A 25975-nucleotide genomic window follows, 5' to 3' on the forward strand; every position below is an offset into this window, starting at 1 on the left:
CTGGTTCGTGCACGCGCACTGCGATGCATGGAATCGGTATGAAATACCGCCGGCCTCATGGTTCGATTCCCGGCAGCACCTGGCCGACATCAGCAGAGTTCCCGGCAGCAGAAGCCCGACAGCGCTGGAAATCCCGATCGTGGATAGGTAAGTACTAACTAACCTAACCCCCTAACCCTCCTTAGGGGTGCCTAACCCTAACCTCCCCCCCAAGTGCCGAACCATAATCCCCCCTCTAAGTGCCTAACCCTAACCCCCCCCCTTCCCCGCTGCCTAAACCTAAGTCCCCCGGGGGGGTGCCTAACCCTAAGTCCCCCCCGGGTGCCCTAAACCTAACCCTCCCCCCCCCCCCCGCGACTGTCCGCTCGTGGTGCCCGGCATCGATCGATCGGGATGCCGGGCGCCTGTCTCCCGGCGTCGGGGAAATGTCAGGAGTCTACATCTAGACGCCCGGCATTTCATCCCTCGCCGGGATATGACAGTCGGGAAGCAGTCTGCCGGTATTAAGGCAGCCGGCTTCCCGATTGTATACCGTGATGCATATACATGCGCAGACGAGCGACAATCGCCTATAGCGTGCGTCCAAGGCTTAGTGTCCGGGTCTTAATATAATAATCCATTGTATCCGAGTTATTTACAAAGGACTTGTGCATTTTAGTCTGTAGAAAAATGGCTGCCCCTCCGGTATGACCTAGGGGTCTATTTATTAAGCAGTTAGGAGACAGAGTGAAAAGTGATAAAAATTGATAAGGTGCCAGCCAATCAGCTCCCATCTGTCATTTTTCAAACACAGCCTGTGAGATGACAGTTGGGAGCTGATTGGTTGGTATCTTATCACTTTTCACTGTCTCCTAACACTGCTTAGTAAATAGACCCCTCAGTCAGTAATAGACACGCGGTAAGGTAAATGTTAATTCACATGTAACTGATGTTCTGGAAAACCTTTTTCCCCTCAGTAGAATGAGCAAAAGTGGCGTTCTTATATGCCACGAGCAAGTACTTTCCCGTCAGTCAGATTACTGCATGCGGTATATTTACTAAAGTGTGGGATTTTAGAAGTGGAGTTGATGGCCATAACAACCAATAAGATTCCACTTATTATTTATCTAGCACCTTCTAGAACAGGGATGGGGAACCTCCGACTGGCAGGCACGCGCCCGGCACGCCCACCAAAGGGGGCGTGCTGTCAGTCAACATCGACAGCACGCCCCCTTTGATGAGACACTCCGAGCGAAGGAAAGTCCTTTGCTCGGCGCGTCTCGCGCATGCGCACGATGGAGCTCCCTCCGTCGTGCGCATGCGCAGTGCAGACCATCGACCCACTTGCGAGCGGACAGCCGCTCGCGAGTGGGTCTGAATGAGGGCCTAAGTCACTTGGGCTCCAGTGTGGCTATCCCTAAAACATGGACTGTTAGTGTGCTTTGAGGACCGTGGTTGGGAACCCCTGGTCTAGATATTAAGACATATAATTGCTCTCATTCTTCTACCACACAACTTGAAGAATAGACAGGGAAATAGCTCCTAAAATGATCTATTTGTTGAAAAATGAGGGGAATATTTTCTTATTCCTAGAGACAAAGGTTTCCTTCACACATGCTTGTTTAATGGATTAAATTAATCCACTTTACATCATTCGACTAACTATCTAGAACTAAATGACGATTGCCCACCTAAAAATCGAACTGTGAGACCATATTATTAAGGGTGCGTGTAAGTGGGTCTTATCCTGGACACATGTTGGAATGAATCTTAGATAGGACTAAAATTCATAGCATCTCATCATATATCTCCACTAAATCTATCCCCCATTTTTCTGTCAATAAGCAAACACTAAAAGAATAGATAAATGTAACAAACTAACCAGGATTCTAATAATGGATGCCCCATATAATGGGGATAAAACTAAATGACAGCTACGAATAACAACATGTAATGGAAAGGTAAATTATATATATAATCAAGGATTCATTCATAAATAACATGACACTTGCCTATAAACCTAGGTCTAACTCTCACAGGGAAGGAAAACAGATGTTCTAGACAAATGTATTCTCCAACATTGAGATGATGGATAAATGCTCTGATACACATACCAGCCAGGTAGATGCAAAATCTAAATTATCATTAAGTCCTGAAATTTAGATTTTTAATCTTTTGTACACTAGCTTTATGTGGACCTGGCTGGTAGGTGTATCAGAGCATTTATCCATCATCTCAATGTTGGAGGATAATACATTCGTCTAGCACATCAGTTTTCCTTCCCTGTGAGAGTTAGACCCAGGTTTATAGGCCAGTGTCATGTTATTGTCATGTTATTTATGAATGAATCCTTGATTATATATATCATTTACCTTTCCATTTTCCATTACAAATTATTATTCGTAGCTGTCATTTAGTTTTGTCCCCATTATATGGGGCATCCATTATTAGAATCTTGGTTAGTTTATTACATTTATCTATTCTTTTAGTGTTTGCTTATAGACAGAACAATGGGGGATAGATTTAGTGGAAATATATGATGAAAGAGTCTATGAGGGGTATTCAATATGAAACGTAAACTTCGCTGTTGAAGTTTACGTTTCATATCGGAGTTTTTACCTGCGTTAAAGTATCGGGCGTGCGCCCGCTTATCCCCATATTCAATATGAAATTAACGAAAACGGGAGTCTGCGAAGTTGGAATTGCGTAAAGTTACGAATTTTTCCTTAAAAAAATTGCAGGACCCCCCTAAAGTTGTAAAAACATGGGGGATCACTATGGGTATCCCCGTTTTAGCCTTTAAATGAAAGTCGGGGATGTAAATAGCCGCAGCAGGTGTTTTTTTCCGACATTGAAGAAGTGATGCAGAAGAGCACTTAGGTTGTTTTTTTCGGTTTTTTAAGTGGTCCCATCAAATTTGGGGTACATGAAAATGGGTACTAGCATATTTTAAGTCCCTAAAGTAAGTTTTTAAAAATTCTGCAACTGTGCACCTGCCGCTATAATTCTATTCTAGAAAACACCTGCCGCATACTTGCAGAATAGCCCTGAACCTATTTCCCTATTTTTAAACATTGTTTTCCCATTTTTTTTTTTCACCCCAATTTTTAAATACATTTTTTGGGGTGTCCCTATTTTTTTTTTAAACTTTTTTTGATACAGTTCTTTTTTAAATGTCATTCCCAGAGGTGCAGGCTATTTTTTTTAAGCCTGCACCCCTAAACCCCAATTCTGCACTTTTTTTCGACACCTATTCAATGGTGAAAAGTTATCCCCGTTTTTTTATCAAAGACTTTTCGAACCTGCGATAAGTCTTTGAAATTGAATACGGTGTAAAAGTCAAACCTGCGATAATGACGTCATAAGTGCGATATTAACGCAAAAACGATGTTTTCGCTCCCATATTGAATACCCCTGTATGAATTTTAGTCTTTTCTAAGATTCATTCCAACATGTGTCAACAATAAGCACCACTTACACGCACCTTTAATAATATGGTCTCATAGTTCGATTTTTAGGTGGGCAATCATCATTTAGTTCTAGTTAGTCGAATGATGTAAAGTGGATTAATTTAATCCATTAAACAAGCGTGTGTGAAGGAAACCTTTGTCTATAGGAATAAGAAAATATTTCCCTCATTTTTCAACAAATAGTTCATTTTAGGAGCTATTTCCCTGTCTATTTTTCAAGTTGTGTGGTAGAAGAATGAGAGCAATTATATGTCTTAATATCTAGACTATGTACAACATGTTTCCTTTTTTTGACTGAATGGTTTATCTGCTGAGAGATAGCGTAATAGTAAGGTTATGGGTTGGGATACTGAAGGTCATAGGTTCTAGACCCTTTGAACACATGGGCTCAATTAGTTTATTCTATATTACTTATTATTTATATGAATAAAGAACATCTTTATTTTATATGTATATTCACGCAGAATACTTTTCCTATTAAAGGACGTTTTTTACATATTTTAGTGAAATATTAGGAATAAGCATAACTATGGTGAGATAGATTGTCTAAATTATTAAAGATCACATTTTCTTTTGAATTATGCACATTATGATTATGTTTATGTATTAATATTTCTTATTTATTTCGTTTATTAATTCTGTTATGCAAGTATCACAATGGACTGTTATTTATTTATTATTCAGATTTACCACTTAAAGAGGTGGATCTAGTTTTGGCTTAGCTACAATGCTAATGATTTAAACAGGTTCATTTAGTTACACCTATTTGGACACCAATGAGTAATTACCTGTTGGATATAAAAAGGGTCCTTGTGGAGCTACAAGCCACTCTTTGATAAAGCCCCTAGTCTGTGGAGTGAAACATGTCAGAGGATTTCTTGTGGACCCCCTGGGATACACTATACACATACCTGCCTTTATTCCAACTGACAAGGAGAGACGGAGGACTTGTTGCAGCTCTAAGAGTAGAGGCCGGGATCGAGACGCGGCTGGAGCTCCTTTCATCTGCCGCTTATACCCAGGTCAGGTCTCTCCCAGAAGCATGCCTCTCCTCCTTTGCTAATCCATCTCCATCAGTGAGGGCTCGCCTAAACTTTCTGTGGAGATCATCTATTGTACCCACCTGATGGTATATAGCTCCACGGAGCTCAATATAAATAACTTTGACATTTTTCTCCACTGAGCGCTCGGATACACTTGGTTACACACTGGTGAGGATGTGTATATTGTCCCAATTCCTAACAGACTGGGTTCCTATATATGACTGTGCAATTTAGATCCACCTCTTTAAGTGTGTTTATATTCACACAATATACAGTCCGATTCTTAAAGTTTTTTTTACATAAATTTGTTATATATACACACAAGTTTTATTTTTTTTTTATGACCGGTCATTACTGTATTATTTGTATGAATTTTTATTACATGTGATTATCTATACAGTGCATGATTCTATCCATACTGTTCTCAACCCAATATATTTTAGCGCAGAGATATATTTTCATTTTTTTCTTGTCACACTTTTTTTTTTAGGTGATTATGGTGCACCCACAAGCACATTTTTCTTTGCCGCTGTATATTTATTATTTGGATCAGTTTATATTTACTTCAGCATTTTATAGCGCTGAGTTATATATTTTTTTTCTTTTTTACTCATTATATCAAAATGGCCCTAGGCAGAAAAAAAAGTTCCCCACCCCTTTTCTAGAAGATAAGTTAGAATCTGGTTGCTATGGGCAACAACTCCACTTCTAAAAACCCACACTTTAGTAAATATACCACTAGGGGGTGTATTTACTAAGCAGTGTTAGGAGACAGAGTGAAAAGTGATAAGGTGCCAGCCAATCAGCTCCCAACTGTCATTTTTCAAACACAGCCTGTGAAATGACATTTAGGAGCTGATTGGCTGGCACCTTATCACTTTCCACTCTGTCTCCTAACACTGCTTAGTAAATAGACCCCTCTATGTTATTCTCAGTCTCTGTCGCAAAACACAAGAGGGTGGGGCCGGACAGAGTGCTGAGCAGGATGGGGTGGAGATTGAGATGAACTAGGTCCAATAAACATATATATTTATAAAATTTTATTTCTTGTTTAAGCAATTCTTCCTTTTGAGTAGTGCAGTGCTGTGTGTAGATGGTCTCATATTTAGGACTGGATCTTCATCTAGCTATACCAAATAACTACTGGTCATTTACTTTGAGCTGAGATCTACCTGTACCAACTGGTTGTTATATTTGTTGTATTCATAGTTAATGTTATGATTTCTGACCTGAAATATTATTTATATGATGACAATTGTGATATTCTTATATGGTTTTACTACCAGCATTTATTGCGAAAGTCACAACTATTTCTGTTAATTTTAAACTATTCATGACGCAGAGAAAAGGCAAAGCTGTAGTTATAGGTTTTAAGTTGCAAAAAAATAAAACAAAACATTTCGGATCAAATTATTCACTTGCAGCCGTTCAATTCTTTGTTCTAACCAATTTGTTAAATAAACTATTTGATGACAGAGAGATGAAGCTAGATACTACATTAACATTAAGAGGATGAGGCACGATATTTGATTGGTCAGCATGGACGGCATCAGTCTGCGTGTAAGGGCATCAAAAGAGAGGTAATCTATGCTAATATTATAAGAACGTTGTGTCTGTTTGTTCCAAGTTGGTGCAAAACTATTGAACTGATTGTCAGGAAAACTGCATCATTTTGTAGTAGAACCTCCTAGAAATAACCTGCACTTTGTTTCATCTCCATTTGTCAAGTTAAAAATTAACAAAAACAAAATGTATTGACATCAATGCAAGAGATAGATGTGGCACCCTGCCCGCAGCCGGTAAGGGGTGGGGGGAGTGGTGCTTAGGGCCCACGTTCACTTGAATAGGATATGCTACATAGCAGTCTGTGTACTGGGCACACAGTGACATTGGTGTTAGTGGTGGGTGAAGGTGCTGCTGCCACCAGTCTGTATAGTGCTGCTGGTCATGTGGGCCACTCCCACGACAGGGCTCCTATGCAAAGTACAACTAGAACACCTCAAATGAAAAAATAAAATTGTTGGCAGAAGCGATTTCATAGTCGGCGAAGCCACGGGAAACAGATACTATTTAATAATTTGACTTCCATAACCAGTTGTATCCAATTTTGTGAATCGTAGGCCAAAGATGTTGTTACTAAGGTGAGAACAACAATGATGGGTAACAGACAATAAAAGTGTAATGCTGGGTACACACTGGCAGATATATTGGCCAATCAATTGATCGGCCAATATATCGTGTGCCTGTTGGCCAGTGTGTACCAGCGATATGTCTGTGAACAAGGTCGTTCACAGACATATCGTGTCGGCTGTGCTGCACAGCCGATGGCAGATATATCTGTCCATCAACCTGTGCGTACTGGCGGTCAGCCGACCACCCATACACTTGCAGCAGAGGCCACGGGGAGGGGGGGGGGGAAGAGACGCGACCCCCGGCCAGATCATAGATGATGGTTGGTCAGTGTGTATGAGCAACCATCATCTGCAGATATATCTGTTAGGTGTGTAGCCAGTATAAGACTGATAGAATAGTGCCAAGGATAGATAAAAGTAAGGAAAGGTAACAAATATGTGCAATCCTCTACCTGTGACGCAGAATGTGACCAGATGCACTTCCTCTGGTTGTTTGTCAAATGTCTCTGCAATAAAATAGGTTTTTAAATAGTATATTTGAAACAAATTATTACACAATGACAACAGTGTGGCTGTAAAAATAAAAATTATGCTCGATTATATTTTTAATGTGCAAAGTATTTTACTTTGACATTTTATAACAAACAGATAAAAGGTGGCCTGAAAGGGGGATAATAGAATAAGACAATTTGTACTGCAATGTCATGGTGATCATTTCCCATATTCTACCAATTTTGTTCATTAAAAGGGCAGCAATATCAATATAATGACTTTCGCCACAACATAAGTAAACAGAAGGACGTGGCTTACGATTTTCTTTTGCTACCTATGTAGTTTTCCACAAACCTGAGACACTACCAACTTTGCATAGACAACAAATGCGGCCCCTCCCCGTACACATAACCAGGAATATAACAGGAGGCACGGCTTCACTGTGACCACAAAAGATGATCAAAAGTACACAATTCATATACATTACAGTAAATGCTGGAAGTGTAGACAATAAGGGGGAGATGTATGAAACTTTCTAAAGAAGACAAGTTGAGTTGTTGCCCCTAGCAACTAAAAAGCTTTTTAGATAAATGATAGCCAGAAGCTCATTGGTTGCTATGGGTAACTTCTCCTCTTTAGAAGGTTTGAGACATCTCCCCATAAGTACCTAAAGCTGGACACACATCTACAGATTACCATTCCACCAGCCAATTATATGGCTGGTTGGAACGATAAACTGGTAATGTATGGGAGCAACTGGCCATTTCCTCCTAAGCGCCACACAATTAACAAAAACAGTTGTTTCAACAAATTGGTTAATTCGGTTTCATTTAACCAACCAATCTGAACGACTGTATTGCAGCATTTGGGAGCAAGTGTAAGATTATGGTTTGCTCCCATACATGACCAGATTTTGGTTGCAACCAGCCAACTAGTTGTCCAGTTGGAATGATAACGTGGTCACACATCTAAAGATTAAGTTGCATGGAGTCTGTTAAATCAAATCGAAAAAAATATACATTTTTGTTTTTTAAAGCCCAGTAAAAATCATATCAGCCTATCAGTCTTCCCCTTCCCAAACGGAGTAGGAAATAAGCTTTATATTATAAAAGCTAGTGTTCACTGCATTGTAATACTGCTATTACAGGTACAGTATGTGCACATACAGTCAGGTGCATAAATATTGGGACATTTACAGAATTTTCATATCTTGTCCTCTATTCACCACCACCACAATGGCTTTGAAATTAAACCAACAAGATGTGCTTTAACTGCAGACTTTCAGATTTAATTTGTGGGTAATTACATCCAAATCAGGTGAACGGTGTAGGAATTACAACGGTTTCATATGTGCCTCCCACTTTTTAAGGAGCCAAAAGTAATGGGACTATCAACTCAAAAGCTATTTCATTGACAGGTGTGGGCTATTCCCTCGTTATTTCATTAACAATTAAGCAGGTAAAAGGTCTGGAGTTGATTCTAGGTGTGACATTTGCGTTTGGAATCAGTTGCTGTCGACTCTCAATATGAGATCCAAAGAGCTGTCACTATCAGTGAAGCAAGCCATCATTAGTCTGAAAAATCAAAACAAACCCATCAGAGAAATAGCAAAAACATTAGGTGTGGCCAAATCAACTGTTTGGAACATTCTTAAAAAGAACACACCAGAGAGCTCAGCAACACCAAAAGTCCCGGAAGACCACGGAAAACAACTGTGGTGGATGACAGAAGAATTATTTCCCTGGTGAAGAAAAACCCTTTCACAACAGTTGGCCAAATCAAGAACACTCTCCAGGAGGTAGGTGTATATGTGTCAAAGTCAACAATCAAGAGAAGACTTCACAAGAGTGAATATAGAGGGTTAACCACAAGATGTAAACCATTGGTGAGCCACAAAAACAGGAAGACCAGATTAGAGTTTGCCAAACAACATCTAAAAAAGCCATTACAGTTCTGGAACAACATCCTATGGACAGATGAGACAAAGATCAACTTGTACCAGAGTGATGGGAAGAGTATGGAGAAGGAAAGGAACTGCTCATGATCCATGGTGGCGGTAGTGTCATGGCGTGGGCATGTATGGCTGCCAATTGAACTGGTTCCCTTGTATTTATTGATGATGTGACTGCTGACAAAAGCAACAGAATAGAATTCTGAAGTGTTTCGGGCAATATTATATGCTCATATTCAGACAAATGCTTCAGAACTCCTTGGACGGCGCTTCACAGTGCAGATGGACAATGACCCGAAGCATACTGCAAAAGCAACCAAAGAGTTTTTTAAGTCTAAAAAGTGGAATGTTATGCAATGACCAAGTCAATCCCCTGACCTGAATCCGATTGAGCATGCATTTCACTTGATGAAGACAAAACTGAAGGGAAAATGCCCCAAGAACAAGCAGGAACTGAAGACATTTGCAGTAGAGGCCTGGCAGAGCATCACCAGGGATGAAACCCAGCGTCTGGTGATGTCTATACGTTCCAGACTTCAGGCTATAATTGCCTGCAAAGGATTTGCAACAAAGTATTACAAAGTGAAAGTTAGATTTAGGATTGTTTCGTTTGTCCCATTACTTTTGGCCCCTTAAAAAGTGGGAGGCACATATAGAAACCGTTGTAATTCCTACACCGTTCACCTGATTTGGATGTAATTACCCACAAATTAAATCTGAAAGTCTGCAGTTAAAGCACATCTTGTTTGTTTAATTTCAAAGCCATTGTGGTGGTGAATAGAGGCCAAAATATGAAAATTCTGTCAATGCACCCGACTGTAAATCTTGCCTCCTTGAGTCTTAAAAAGCCCTTCTAGTTGTGTCACGCCATGCCGTGACTCAGTAGAACCAATCGTCTTTTCGTGCGACTTTTTACCTACAAATGAGTTATATTTGCACAGCGATGAGAATAGGACACACAAGCATGCCGCATATCATTTTAATCTGCAGAAGCTGCTTATCCTATTCGCATCGCTGTGCGAAGAAGAGCATTTTAAGGGAAAAAGTCGCACAGAAATACGCTCAGCGCTACGGAGTCACACGACACTCGCGCGTTGTGTAACGCTACTTGTAGCGCATGGAAGATAGATGTATGTGGACACATCTGTAGATCAAAGCTGTACTTTGGCAGTGCTTACATTTCCCATTCACCACCAGTTTGGCCCCCTTGGTGCAGGGAGTCGTATGTGGTAAACATTTGTGTTGTGAAATAAAGCGTATGCACACCTAATAGTTACAATTGTAATCTTTAAAATAGGGTATGGTGAGCACATGTTGTGTTCAACTAAATTGTAAGAGGTGCAGCTGTGATTATTTAACATTTTATCTTAAATGTTCAATGGACAGAGGCTCATATGGATACATAACCAGTGCAACATCCAGACGTACACCAATTAGTCCATTCTGATCAACTCACCATCACTGTACTGCACATGGCCCCAATGTGCTAACTGCAAATTATTTGAATTTGCACCTTACATTAAATAAATCGATCAATGGCCTTTAATCAGCAAGTTTGCAATTTGTTCGGTCTAAACATTAGGTTTGTATAGTGTGCAGGTCTGTTGAGACAGCTGTGGGAGGACCTTGGCACTGATTGCAGGTGTGGCCATGCCCCCTCCAGAATAAAAATATGGAAAACTCTATGTGCAGCACAGGGAAGAGGTGCTGTGCTCTGCAAAGGGCGACATTTGTCCCCCTCAGCAGCTGGCCCAGGCCTCGCTGGGTCCCTCCAAGAGGCCTGAGTAATTATTAACACCCCTCCCTCTGCGCCCCTGACCGTGAAATTAAATTTTTAAATGCATTTGCTCTAAGCATTTTCTCTGTGACCAAAAACACACTAGCTGAACATTTCTTTGCATGTTTCAGATCAGACCCTAACCCAAATAGGTCATGTTTGTCACTTGTAGAGGAGTTCATATTCGTTTTAGTTTAACCATATGTGTCAATGTTTTTCATGAAACTGGGAACAAGTGGAAGATTGTCGTTTGCTCCCATACATAACCAGATTACTAGTTGGCCAGTTGGAATGATAAAGTGGCCACACATCTACAGACTGAATATGGGATTTACCAAAATCTTCAAAATACAAAAAAGACAGACTATTATATGCCGTTGAATACTTACAGTTCAATACTATGAAATTTAGACATATTAATTAATATGTGTATAAAAAGTAACAATTATATCATATTATAAAACACAATGAATATCTGTTAAAGCAATACATATCAACAAGAGTTGCAAATAACTTACTGTACATATGCAACATCAAAAATACCTTGTGGTTCATCACAGAATTACAAAGCCATCATTAACAAGTACATTACTTACAATTAGGTAACTTACTAAGAAGTTGGTGTGAAAGTTTCTGCGACAGCTGTCGCTGATCATGGAAACCTCCAACTATGTGTAATTCTAGCCTGGGGAAGAGAGGGCATTTACCTTGTAAATCTAGGTAAGTACATTTCACATATCGAAATTCTGAGGATGTCGACTTGTTGTCTGTCGACATTTGAACAATGTCGACATCATAATTGTCGACATGGCTATGAGGGTTAAAGGAATACACGGCTTTACACCCATCATCTATTAACAGCTGTAAGTATTACTGATGCTGCATATTATATGATCCTAATACACTCCTATTACCAGGCACATCACTCAGAAAGGACTTACAATATTAGACTTTCATATCATGTCAACTGAACAAATTCCACCACTTCAGGGGGGAAGATAATAATGAAAAATGTTTATTACAAAATTATAAAAATAAGAACTTATAAAAGTCAAATTTGTTAAATCACAGAGCATCTTAATTAAGACTTCAATTTGTCATGATTGTTTTTAATAAAAATGTATTTTGTCATGTCATTTTGGTCAGTTTTAATGATGAATCTCCCTCTCTATAGCTAACACTGCTCCTCACCTCTATGGGCAGAATTCAGGTGTGTTGCGCGCCGACGGCCAATAGATGGTGCCCGACGGAGCAATTCAATTGTTGCTCCGTTCCGGCACGCATAGCCACCGGCGCTGACATTTCTACTCACAGCCTCCCGAGCTGTCGAGCAGAAATGACTGAAGAGTAACCAGTTTGAGCGCTCAAATAGGACTTTTCGCAGGCGGGACAATGTCCCGTCATTTTGACGGTCTACTAACTAGTATTATATATATTTTACACACAGAAAAAAACAGGGTACAGAAGAAAAAACGGGAAACATAAGGGGAAAAGGAGAGTGAGTAAGAAAAAGTAGGGGTGTGAGAACACAGAGCATCAGACAAAAATCTAACAACATCAGATACGGGTATGTGACATATACATTCAGAGCTTGGATAGCAGAAGGCCTAGCACAAGTATCAGTTTGTAACAGTTTATGCTGCTCTATATGGAATGAATCTCTCGGATTGTGCTGGCTTCCTGACTGGTTTTTGGATGAGCTGGCAATTGCATCACCACATTAGAAGATGTAAGCACTTGTTGCAACATGAGGTACAGTAACATGGTGCAAGTCACATTTCATGCTCACAGATATCTGATCTTATATTATACAGAATAAAACTTGCCTTCCCTCAGAGATTGGTGATAATGACTTCACTGAATGCAAAATATCTGCCACCTCTTTCTCTGTATCTGATCCATCACAGTGAGCTAAACAAGTGGCTCCACTTCCTAAAGTAAAAAACAAGAACATTCTGTATACAGTGCTAAACAAGTATATGAAGAAAAGACATACGCTTCATTTGTACATCCAATATATGCATTAGTGATCACAACATCGCAGGAATCATACACATCCATGGATGAGGGCTTTATACTGATGGTACAAAATTTGTACCGATAAGGAATCACTTTTCCTTATCTAAAATGTGAGCTACACTTCCTGCATAGTAACATTTACTAACATTACATTTAAGTGTATGATTTAAACATTGAACAGGAAAGATAATAACTGAATTAGAAACATAGAATTTGACGGCTGGAAAGAACCATTTGACCCATCTAGTTTGCTCCCTTTTTTTTTTTTTTAATCTTTTTGACAACCATAACCCTATATCAGCGTTAGTTCTTTGTAAGCATATCCTTATGCCTATCCCAAGCATGTTTAAATTGCTCTACTGTCTTAGCCTCTACCACCTATGATGGGAGGCTATTCCACTTAACTACTACCCTTTCTGTGATGTCATTTTTCCTCAAATTTCCCTTGAACCTACCTCAGTCTCAGTGCATGTCCTCGTGGTCTAGTACTTCTCTTTCTTTGAAGATGAACATTTCTATAAATGTCCCCCCTTTCCCTTCTCCAAACTATAAATATTAAGATATTTTAGTCTTTCCTGGTAAGTTCTGTGATGTAGGCAATGCACCACTGTAGTTGCCCTTCTTTGTACAGTCTCATGTGTATTTATATCTTTATGAAGATATGGCCTCCAGAACTAAACACAGTATTCAAGATGAGGCCATACCAATAACTTATACAGGGGCATTATTACTTCTTTCTGCTACTGATTCCTCTCCCTATGCAACCAAGCATCTGACTTGCCTTTCTCATTGCTTGGTTACATTGCTGAGTGGTTGCCGTGATTTAGTTTTGAACCTACAAGCAATGTTCTTAATAAAGAAGACTTAGCGATACACTATTTACAGACTTTATTAGTAAGATAATCAGCTCTATTAATGAATTTAATACAGATTTTCCAGTATAGTGCTGATAAGTTGTGTCCCTTTCCTATATCTGACAAACCTAACCTTTGGTTATAAAGAAAAGGTTTGTGCAGCAAATCATATTTAAAAAAAAAAAAAAGTGAGAATTCAAGATCATAAGTCTCCTGAGGAGTTACTATTCTACAGAAGTCACGTCAAGAGCCTGGCATAGGTTACAAACCCCTAAGCGCAGGTTGTATAATCCTCTCTGCATCGTCTAAGGTCCATGTTTATGACACAACCTTAAAGAGGCTACCAATAAACAAGAGTGGTGTTCATAGGCCCATATTGATTGATGATTTTCGGGACACAAAGTCCATGGCCTACAGTTCCGACATGACTTGGACACATCTTAGCAGGTCAGGATGAGGAATACGTTATTAAAGATGTTGTCATGTATGTAGATGGATAACAAGTGAGAAACCACTGCTCTCTAAAGAGCATGTCTGCCATAGACCCCCTGTGTGGTCAGAACTAACAAGCTGCACATATAGAGCTTAAACAGCAAAACTTAGCTATATCTTGCCCACAGCTTAAAACATTTAAATGTCACAAATTGTGACATTTACCGGGACACCTAGATAAAATAGACTTTCATCACAGCATGAACCAATCAAAGTGGAACGCATAAAACAAAATGTACAAATAATCATTAGTACACTAACTTGTTTTGGACCATTTACTAAAAATTATTGATACTATTACCTGTATATACATACAGTACTAACACATTTAGTACAGACCTTAGTGTATACTTTTAGCCATGATGTAAAAGCAATTAGTTTGATTGTGAATTCGATCCTTGGCATTTGGAATATTTGCAAGTTATCAAATCTAGTTGACCAGATAAATCATCGAACAAAAATTGCATATTACTTTTTAATGTATACCTATTCCCAATGGAAGCAGCCATTTTGTGAGCGGAGCCAATATTCACCACAGTGCAGCCGATCAAGTCTAGGGACCATCATGAGACACAGCCAATGAATCAGGAATTTATCTAAAAATTGTCTCACTGCATTCTCTATATTGCTGCTGTCTCCAAGACAACTGCCTCCTCTGTGGTTATTTGGCAGATGCTCTATGAAAAATGGTAGCTTACATATATCCTTTTTTGTTGCGTCGAGAGAGAGAGAGGTCGAGAGAGAGAGAGGTCGAGAGGTCGAGAGAGAGAGAGAGAGAGAGAGAGAGAGAGAGAGAGGTCGAGAGAGAGAGAGAGAGGTCGAGAGAGAGGTCGAGAGAGAGAGGTCGAGAGAGAGAGAGGTCGAGAGAGAGAGAGGTCGAGAGAGAGAGAGAGAGAGAGAGAGAGAGAGAGAGAGAGAGAGAGAGAGAGAGAGAGAGAGATCGAGAGATCGAGAGATCGAACACCAGGACATCTCTTCAGGTTACAAAAAAGTTAGAAAGCAACCTACTTTAAAAATTGTCAAAAGATCGCGGTCGACAGGTAAGACACAGGACATACTGTGTCTTATCTGCATTCTTATCCGACAGGTGTCTGTAGGATGCCGGTGTTTATATATAGATGCATAAATCTGGTGACTGTTAATAGAACACAGGGCACTTATGATGAGACCTCATTACATTTCATCTTTTACACTGTCTGTACTGTACCTGTGTGTCTGAGCACTACAATGTGACAAGTAGTTGCATCTTCTGACCCAAGAAGGGAAATTGAACCTGGTTAAAGAAAAAAAAAAAACACCAAATTAGATATATGATCGTTTAACAAAAATATGACAAATATCAACAAATACTTCTTGTAATATAAGAATTTAAGACAAATCCCAGGCAGCAGGCATCTCTAACATGGGGCACTTTTAATAACTAGGCAGATAAGGCATTTATTTGTTATGGGGGCTCTAATATTGGGGAATATCATTAGACTATAGCTGCCTTAGTGCCTCATAGCAAAGTTTATGCAAGTGGAAGCATTGACATTATTAATTGTAATGAATCTATTTGTTATCATAGTGTTCATTCTAGCACCCTGCACCTGTTACAACTAGTGCAGTTCCTCTTTCCTGCCTGGGGCGTCGCTCTCTGCTCTGGTGCTTCTAGCACACACTAGTCTGTATCTCAGCAGTTTGTTGTAGCAGCTGATTGAGAGATTACATTTCACATTGCACAAACAAGGGAGCAAATGAGTTGACAGGAAAAAAAAATGGGTAATTGTAACCAGTGGGTTAAATAATGAATTTCTACATCAGCAGATATGTGGTAACACACAACCCTTGCCAGGCCCCATTCAGGTTTGAAAAGAGATTCTTGTTGTAGTCTATGCAGACTAGTCAGATTCACCTTTTGAGGTAAAACAAGACAAATATATTGAGAGGCCCTAACTTGTACCTATTAGTAGATGTATAATGAGCCCTTCATAGTTTATATGGTGTTATCAGTAGACAGTGAGCCACATTCCAATGGGGTGACCATTGTAAGCTGTGTAGAGACGCTAAGCATTATGGGTTACTCTATACAAAGGAGCTTTGGAAGAGTTTCTCTCCAGACATTAGGACATGTCATTACTATATTTCTTTGTCTGAGTATATGTTAGTGCTTACAGAGCATGTGCAAGAGATACCCTTGCTACAGTATGTTGTATCAATCAGTGCTTGATACCCAGTATGTAACGAATATGGGCTTAATATCCAGAACGCCAACACCCCATACTAGGGTATATAAATCAAGACCTAGACAAAGGATCTTTGGCTCGTGAATGGACCAGAGACTGCAGTACATGGTGCCTGCAATGTATATTTAACTACCTGAGCATTATTGAAATGAGGGCTCCCCAGATGAAGATGAAATACATCTTATGTTGAAGATGATTAATTACCAGTGTCATCTGAATACTTAGACAAAAGTTGAGTATACTGTATACTTTGTATGATAATTGTTTGTTACTTGTAAATAAAGTGTGTTCATTTGTACTCACTCAAATGGTCACGTGTGTGTACTAATCATTTTGATCAGAACGAAACCCACCGTTATGCAGGTCATTATCTTAATTGTATTGACAGTCACAACTGTTACTCATACCTCTAATACTAATATTATTGCAAGCCTTTAGTCCAATATATAAACAACCTATCCTAAATTGAAACACTAGTTTTAGTCCAATTAATTAAAATTGTAGTCCAAGTTAAAGTGCTAATCACAAAGTAGAGTTCTAAAGATGCCTAATTGTGCTTATTTAGTCACAAATTAGAACTTCCCACTGTCAGAGATGGTCATTATGCCCCCATGCATACAGTTCTCGTCTCCCCATGCTAACTGTGCCTTCTGTGATCTGGCTGGGTATTTCAGCTATGCATATTTTGTGTTGTAATGCAGTCTAGTGACAATGTATTCTACTGCAGCATAGGGACCTCTGTAAGGGAAGATGTCCACCATCATATGCTAATATCCACCGAAGGCCATCAGCTCTACATCAGCCAGAAGTGTCCGATTAGCCTAACTTTCCAAGTACAAGAAAGCACGTGTATTCATGTAGATATTAAATCGTAGAGTTGCCGCTAGGCTGTTTTAGCAAAAAGCACCCTGCCCTCCAGAAGGAGGGCAAAAAGCGCCCTGCCCTTACAGCCTGCGGGTGCCGTCTTCACCCGCGGGTTGCAGTGTCTCGCGGGTGGAGAAATGTGCGGTGACCCGGTCACCGGCGAAGAGTAGACGTCGGGCGCATGCTTGGGGGCTGCCCGGCATGTCCGTAAGTGCCGGGCACGCCCCCAAGTATGGCGAAAAGGGGACGCGTCTTAGACACGCCCCCTTTTCATGGCCACGCCCCTTTTTCAGGGGGCGCGCACAAAGTTGCCCTCTCTAGCTCCGGCGCCCTGCCTGCTGCCAGAGCTAGAGAGAACACTACTAATCGTTACTATATATGATATTTACTTTGTATAAGCAAGCTAATGGAATGATAGTCATGTGAAATACAAACTATATCCACTTTTAAATTATGTTTTTTTTGTTGTTTTACATCAGGGGTGGGGAACCTTATTTCTGCCGAGAGCCATTTTGATATATATAACATTATTTGCGGGCCCGGTACAGGACATGCCCCCTCCACTTGACATCACATCGGGGTGGGCCCACAATCGCCGGTGATTACAGCAATGCCCAGAGAATCCTGAGGATACTCCGGGGAGCTGTAAGAGCAGCACTGTGACCATCTGAAGCGCCCTAAGGACGCTCAAGGCGGTACTGCTACATAGATTCTGGCTGCAGGGTCCCATTCTAGGCACCCTGCTAGCCAGATGAGGCTAGCAAAAAAAAAGCTCAGAGGGCCAGATCAAATGAAGTGAGGGCCTTATACGGTTCCCCATCCCTGTTTTACATATTAGGACATTAACAAGAAGTAAAATCTGTTTTAAGTTATTTGTCACTAAAAATAATTGAAATTTAATTATGTCCCAACATGCAAAATACACATATTTGGAAACTTATGTACTTTTCCACGACTGTAAATTCGCCTATATACAGATGTGTCCACATACATCTAGCCTCTTTGTGCGTTAAACAGCCCTTCTAGTCGCGCCATACCGTGGCGTCAATCGTAGCGATGAGTTTCTTTTCGTGCAACTTTTTCCTTTAAAATGTGTCTTACTCGCAAAGCAAGTAGGACGCACAAGGAGCTTCTGCTAATTAAAATGATATGCGGCATGTCTATATTCTGTGTGTGACTGCGGCTGTATCTGCATGTCAAATGCTACGTTATAGTGTCACAGCCGCTGAGATTGTAAAGTAGCATTTTGCATGCAGATATACAAGCTGCTTGTGCGTCCTATGTGCATCGCTTTGCGAATAAGATGCAGTCTAGAGGAAAAAGTTGCACGTAAGACGCTCGGCGATCACACATTGTGTAACGCAACTTGCAACGCACAAGGATAGATGTGGACACATCTGCACCTAACAGTACATGAAGATCCCACATAATCACTTTCAAAGGTCAGGTGGATGGCTAGCAATTCACCAATTGTTATACTCTTTTACATTACAGCTTTTGCACAATGTGCAAATTTGTCTCTCCTAACTTACCACCATTTTAGATATGTTTTACTTATAATATATACATTATACAACATCACAGGATGCAGCTCCAAGAGGTAGCGGGTTAAAAAAAAAAAACATGTCTAAAAACCAAGTTTACCGTCAAGATCTTACAAAAATAAACATCAAAGCAGAGTTAGCCAGTCAGCTGCAGCGGAAGCAGAGTTAGCCAGTCAGCTGCAGCGGAAGCAGAGTTAGCCAGTCAGCTGCAGCGGAAGCAGAGTTAGCCAGTCAGCTGCAGCGGAAGCAGAGTTAGCCAGTCAGCTGCAGCGGAAGCCAGCCACCTTTGAAGAGAGAATGCTTTTAGGATGAAAATTAACTGCAGTGATGTGTGGACATAAAGTCAGACTTCTCAGCCCTACAGCTGCTCTATAAGTACTGGCTTTCATCAGGGCTTCACACAAAATGAAAGGCACATAAAAGAACTGTAACACAATGAGTATAGACTGTATATAAACACAAACTCACTCACACAATAAATTATTACTTGGTATCTCTACATAAATGTATACGCACCTTACGGTATGCAGTGGCCCTTGGTAGCTGATCAGCAGTTTCCTGCTGAGCTCCATTAGCCCTCAGCATCTAACCCCTGACACAGCCTAGGTTTCCGGCAGAGCCCATTCTCTGCAAAGGTCTGCACTGCTGTGCCTTCAAACTTACTACACATGCCAATGCCTAGGGGGAGATGTAGCAAGCCTTGGATAGAGATAAAGTGGAGTGGTGCAAAGCAACTAATCAGCTTCTGTCTTTTAACTAGCACAATCTTTGAAATAACAGTTAGAAGCTGATTGGTTGCTTTGGTCAACTACTTCACTTTATCTAACTTCAAGGCTTGATACATCTCCCCTCTACTGAGAGAGTACTGTTGCACAAAGCACTAGGGCAGTGTGTCGCAACTCCAGCCCTCAGGGACCCTTAACAGTGTATGAATTACAGATCTCCTCAGTATCACAATTGGAATCATAAGCTCAACCTGTGGATCTTAAATGTGTCAGCCAGTACTGAAAACACCTGTGCACCAACTAGGAGAGCTATAAAACATGCACTGTTAAGGGCTACTGAGGACTGGAGTTGGGAAACACTGCACTATGGTGTCCAAACGCAGCAGGTGCTCCCTAATTGCAGAATATAGACTGTGGCACCTCACAACACCAGGTAAAAGCTGAAGAGGACCACGTATTATCTTACAAAAATAAAAGTGTTTGAGGAAATTCCCTTTCATGTTCTCTTTGTCCAGGAGCATACATTTAGCCATATATCCCATGTGTTTGCTACCAAGATTAGTTACGTTGGGGGCCCAGTCTACATCTGTGTGACCCTAACAAGTATCAGAACCACTATACCAGTGGTCCTTAACTCGGTCCTCACAACCCCTCACAGGTCACATTTTCCAGGTCACCCAGCAGGTGCACAGGTGTAGTCATTACATACTGACACATTTTAAAAGCCCACAGGTGGAGTGAATGATTTCACTTGTGATTTTGTGAAGAGACATGGAAAATATGCACTGTTTGGGGTCCTGGGGACCGAGTTTGAGAACCTGTGCACTACAGGCATCGATTATATTGCATTCTAGCCTTAATAATGCTCAAACATTAGTTTGTTATTGCTAGAGCTCAGAGGGATAGCGAAAGCTCAGCAGATATTAGTGTCCCCTACCCTCCAACATGACCCTTCAATCAGGTACAAAATGCTCTGCTCTTCCCACCTAATACCCCTTTCACACAGAAAACAAAATGACCAGTATTCTGTGTGAAAGGGTCAACTCGGGTCGAAATTGCCGGGTCTCCGACCCTGGTAATAAACAGGGTCAAAGTCCCGGGAATTACCTCCCGGGTTGACCCTTTTACACAGAAAAAAATGCCTGTGTTGATCAGCAAATTACCGGGTAAAAGTGCTTTACCCGGAAATTTGTTCTTCTGTGTGAAAGGGTTATAAATTTATGATTGCAGTCACCTGTGTTGAACTAGTTCATTTATGAGAAGGATGTTTCTAGACAGGTGGCTACGACCATAAATGAAGAGGGGATTTAGTTATGAGACCAGCGGCCGTGATGCCGCCTGTCTCAATCCCAACAGGGGAAGCCCAACAAGGAACTTAAGATAGGCGACAAAATACAGACGCCTATCTTAATCCCGACGCCGGACCACAGAAGGACGGCAGCCCGAACGAGGGAAGTTTAGGTAGCGTAGCGGGGTTAGAGTTAGGTTTTGTGGGGGGGAGTTAGGGTTAAGCACCCCTAGGGGGGAGGGTTAGGTTTAGGCACGAAAGGGGGGAAGGCTAGGTTTAGGCACTAACAGGGAGGGTTAGGGTGCGGGATGGGGAGGGTTAGGCTACAAAAATGGAGGGTTAGGGGGAGAAGGGAGGAGGGTAAGTATACTTACCCGACCCCTGTCAAGATGCCAACCATCGGGATGCCACTGTCGGTATTGTGACAGGAGGCCTCCCGACAGCCGGCATTTCCATTAACAGGGAAGTGTAAAAGCAGAGAACTTTGTACCTGATGGAATGGGTCATGTTGGAGGGTCTGGACTATCCATAACCTGGTGGAAGAATTCAGACTGCTAACTCCTGAGTGTTACTATCGGGGAGCAAACTCTGTGCTGCACAGTATACACTGGGTCACCAGGGAGTGGGCTTTGTACTTCAGACTGCACCTTCAGGGAAAGCTCTATTTCGTACACTTGTCCACAAGAAATAAACATAAGGACACTCCCTCACACCTCCAAAGAACTCTTACAGTAGAACCTAAATGACTTCACTGAGGAGAGGACATTGCTATTTTCTAGAGCTCATCTGCAAATCATAAGATGTTCCAGGTCCCTTTGACTCCCAAAGAATAAACAGTTTGAATAAACAAACATAGGGGAGATTCAGTTGTTTACATGGCAGCTACTTTTTTTTTTAGGGCACCCGATGGAGCAATTCATATGTCGCTCTGTTCGGGCGCGATAGCCACAGGCGCCAGCAATTCTGCTTATACCTTCAGGAGTGTGTGAGCAAAAATGTGCGATAAATCCGAAGTTAGGGTGCAGGGACACTGCTACTGCTCGGCGCACCAGGTCCTTCTGCCAGCGCCTTGCGTCTTTATTTTTTTCAAAATGAGAGATATGGTAAGAACTTACCTTTGTTATCGCTCTTTCTTCGAAGTCCATAGGCTCCACAGGGAGACCTTGGAGATGTTCCAAAGCAGTCCTTTTAAGGGTTGGGACGCTCCTGTGCTGAGAGGAGAATCCGGCGCTCAAAGGAAGCATCCTGAGAAGAAAAGATGTCAAAAGCATAGAACCTCAGAAAAATCTGGATGGAAGACCACGTGGCCGCCTTACACAGCTGAACAGCCGAGGCGCCACGGCGAGCTTCTCACGAGGGGTCCACAGACGAGTAGAATGAGCTTTTGTCAGAAGCTGGAACAGGCAGGCCTACCTGTGTGAAAGCTTCTGAGATAGTCAGACGAAGCCATCTAGCCAAAGTTTGTTTGGATATCACAAGAGGGGATGGCCAGCCAACAAAGAGTACAAATAAATAAGGAATCCGATTTCCGAAGGGAACTAGTCCAGTCCACATAAATCCTGAGAGCACGGACCACATCCAATGAGGCCTCAATAGCCGAGAGGTCTGGTGACTGAAAGGCCGGTACAATAATTTCCTGATTAATGTGGAAATTAGAAACCACTTTCGGAAGGAACCCAGGGAAAGTGCGAAACACCGCCCTATCCTGGTGAAATATCAGAAAGGGAGGACAACAAGAGAGCGCCCCCAATTCTGCTACCCTCCTGGACGAGCCAATCGCCAGGAGAAAAAGCGACTTAAACATCAACCACTTCAGCTTCGCCGAATCAAGCGGTTCAAATGGAGGACCCTGAAGGGAATGAAGAACAACTGCCAAAATCCCAAAGGTGCCACTGGGGGGGACAAAGGGAGGTTGAATCCGGAGGACACCCTGGAAAAAGGTGCAGATATCAGGGAGCGGAGCTATCGTTCGCTGGAACCACAAGGACAGTGCAGAGACATGCACTTTCAACAAGGCCAGGTGTATGCCGAGGTCCAAATCAGCTTGGAGGAATGCCAAAATCCTTGAAATACGAAACACCTGAGGGTCGTAATTTCTTGTGCTACACCACTGAAAATAGGTATGCCACACTCTGTGGTAGATCCTGGCTGAGGCAGGCTTGCGTGCCCGAAGCATCGTGCTGATGACCGAGCTAGAGAAGCCCTTAGGCCTTAAGATGGATGTCTCAAGAGCCACGACGTCAAAGATAGACGACCCAGGTCCGGGTAAAGGCAAGGACCTTGAGATAACAGGTCCGGATGTTGAGGCAGCAGGAATGTTGTGTCGATGGAGAGACTCCAAAGATCTGAGTACCAATGATGTCTGGGCCCAGCTGGAGCAACCAGCAGGACCATGCCGCTGTCCTGCTTGAATTTCTGAAGAATTCAAGGAAGCAGGGATATTGGAGGAAATAGGTATGCAAACTGGAAGGTCCACTTCAACAGAGCATCCACCAAGCTTGCTTCGGCATCTCTTGTTCTGGACCCGTACACTGGCAACTTGTGATTGTGACGGGAGGCCATGAGGTCCACCTCTGGGAGGCCCCATTTGTCCACAAGAAGTTGAAAAACCTCTTAGTGAAGAGACCATTATGCACGTCGTGACGGCTGAGAAAGTCCGCTTCCTAATTGAGGACTCCTGGAATGAACACTGCCAAAATGGCACCTCTGTCGTCGCTGCTAGCCTTCGAGTGCCTCCTTCATGGTTGATGTACGCCACCGTGGTGGTGTTGTCGGACTGAACCTGCACGGGTTTTCCTCGAAGAACGTGTCCTGTCAACTGGAAGGCCCTATATACAGCCTGAAGTTCCAGAATGTTGATCAGGAGAATTGCTTAGTCCGCTGTACAACGGCCCTGAAGCGAGTGCGGACCCGTCACCGCGCCCCAACCCCGGAGAGGCATCCGTTGTCAGAAGAACCCAGTCCGGGGTCCAAAAGGAGCGACCCTTGGTGAGATGAGTAGTCTGCAGCTACCAAGACAGAGACAGGCGCACCTCCAGAGACCGTACCAGTATCTGAGTCCTGATCCGGTGCGGTAACCCATTCCACTTGGACAGTATCAGCCCCTGCAGGGGCCTGGAATGGAACTGGGCATATTCCACCATGTCGAATGTGGACACCATGGATCCTAGAACCCGCATTGCTGAGTGAACAGACACCAGGCAGCTGCTCAGGCAACTGCGCACCCGCAGTTGCAGAGGAGGAGATCTTTTCTGGGGTTAGAAGAAATATCCTCTGCTGATGAGAATCCAGAAGGGCTCCCAAATGAACCATCCCCTGTGAGGGAATTAGGGAGGACTTTTTCCAATTTATCAGCCACCCGTGCGCTTGTAAACAAGAGATTATCAGGTGCAGATGCTGTTGAAGTACCTCCGGAGAGCATGCCAGCAAGAAGAGGTCGTTGAGATACAGGAGAAGATGTATACCTGAACTTCGCAGGTGGGCTGCCATGAAAGCCATAATTCTGAAAATACCCTTGGAGCTGTGGATAGGCTAAAGGGCATGCCCGAAACTGGAAGCGTTGTTGCAGTATAGCAAACCGCAGATATTGCTGGTGGGAAGGTGCTATAGGGACATGTAGGTATGCGTCCTGAATGTCCAGTGATACCATGTAATCCCCAGGTTCCATAGCCAGAATGATGGATGGCAAAGTTTCCATCTTGAACCTGGGCACCCTGAGGAACTTGTACAGAGATTTTAGGTTATGGATAGGCCGATGAGACCCATTGGGTTTTTGAACCAGAAACTGAGTACAGTAGTAACCAGTCCAGCGCTGAGGCAGCGGAACTGGAACAATTACCCCTGCTTTCAGCAACGACTCTATAGCTTCATGAATTTGCAAGGCCTTGGTCTCATCCAGACGAGGGCTCGTGCAGAAGAACTGGTGGGGAGGTCTGTGATGAAAGGATAGGGTGTACCCCTGAAAGACCACTTCTTTTACCCAAGCATCCTTGGTGGTGTGACACCAGTACTGGGCGAACTCAAGAAGTCAGCCTCCCACCCTGGGATCCCCCAGAGGGAGGCCCGTCCAATCAGGCTGAGGGTTTATCCTCTGGCTTGGAAGTAGGGCGTCTGGCGCTCCAGGCCTGTTTCTTAGATTTAGAAGTCAACTTGGCCGCTGATTGTCTAGGAAAAGAATGTCCTTTGGGCTTTCCTTGAGAACGAAAGGTCGAGGTTCTAGGCTTTGCAGGCGCAGAAGGCAGAAAAGTTAACTTAGATTTCGCCAGTGTGTCCACAATTTTGTCCAGGTCAGGGCCAACAAAATCTCCCCATTGAAGGGCAAGGCCTCCAGACCCTTTTTGGAATCAGCATCCGCCCTCCAGGAGCATAACCATAAAGAGCAGCGAGCAGACACGGCTACGACCGAAACCCTGAAGGTCAGTAGACTAGTATCCAAAGCTGCCTCACCAATATAGACGGCTGCATCTCTCATGTGGCCCACTAAAGACCTTTGAGCCTCAGGCGCCTCCTCGGGTAAAGTGTCCTCCAGCACATTTGCCAAGCTCTCAATGGCCTTGGCCACCCACGAGATTGACAATTGACGGACGGGTCACAGCTCCTGAGAGAGAATAAATTGAATTCAGGCACGTCTCCACCTTCCTGTCCGTAGAATCTGTTACGGAAAAGTGTCTCACCAGATAAGGTAGGAAAACTTGGTTTGTAGAGTAGCCTGCCAGGAGGGCAGGATAACTTGGGTTAGATGAGTTTCCTGCCGGGAGGGCAGGATTTCTTGGCTAGATGAGTTGCCTGCCGGGAGGGCAGGATGTCTTGGCTAGATGAGTTGCCTGCCAGGAGGGCAGGATGTCTTGGCTAGATGAGTTGCCTGCCAGGAGGGCAGGATGTCTTGGCTAGATGAGTTGCCTGCCAGGAGGGCAGGATGTCTTGGCTAGATGAGTTGCCTGCCAGGAGGGCAGGATGTCTTGGCTAGATGAGTTGCCTGCCAGGAGGGCAGGATAACACAGGCTGAAAATAGTTCAGGTGTAAATGTACAGTTTGATTACACACAGTAGGGCTGAGAAAACTGTAGCTGCTGATTATACAGAGGAAGCACGGACCCAAAGGCTTGGGCCTGCATACACTGA

General features: G+C 42.6%; 1 protein-coding gene across 2 annotated transcripts in view; it reads right to left on the reverse strand.

The window, feature by feature from the left end:
- NTAN1 (N-terminal asparagine amidase) overlaps positions 1 to 25975 on the reverse strand; it is an 80030-nt gene that overhangs the window by 36396 nt on the left and 17659 nt on the right. For both annotated transcript variants that reach the window (XR_015878765.1, XM_088474246.1), the window contains exons 3-6: positions 15417 to 15482; positions 12671 to 12776; positions 11456 to 11529; positions 7077 to 7130 (exon numbers count right to left, since the gene is read on the reverse strand). Coding sequence is in view for 1 of the 2 variants with exons in the window: in XM_088474246.1 (XP_088330372.1) it covers positions 7077 to 7130; positions 11456 to 11529; positions 12671 to 12776; positions 15417 to 15482 (300 nt within the window). In the remaining variant the exon portion in view is untranslated. The remainder of the gene's footprint in view (positions 1 to 7076; positions 7131 to 11455; positions 11530 to 12670; positions 12777 to 15416; positions 15483 to 25975) is intronic.

The sequence above is a fragment of the Taudactylus pleione genome, unplaced genomic scaffold, assembly GCF_031769625.1.
Source record: "Taudactylus pleione unplaced genomic scaffold, aTauple2 ptg000149l, whole genome shotgun sequence".
NCBI lineage: Eukaryota > Metazoa > Chordata > Amphibia > Anura > Myobatrachidae > Taudactylus > Taudactylus pleione.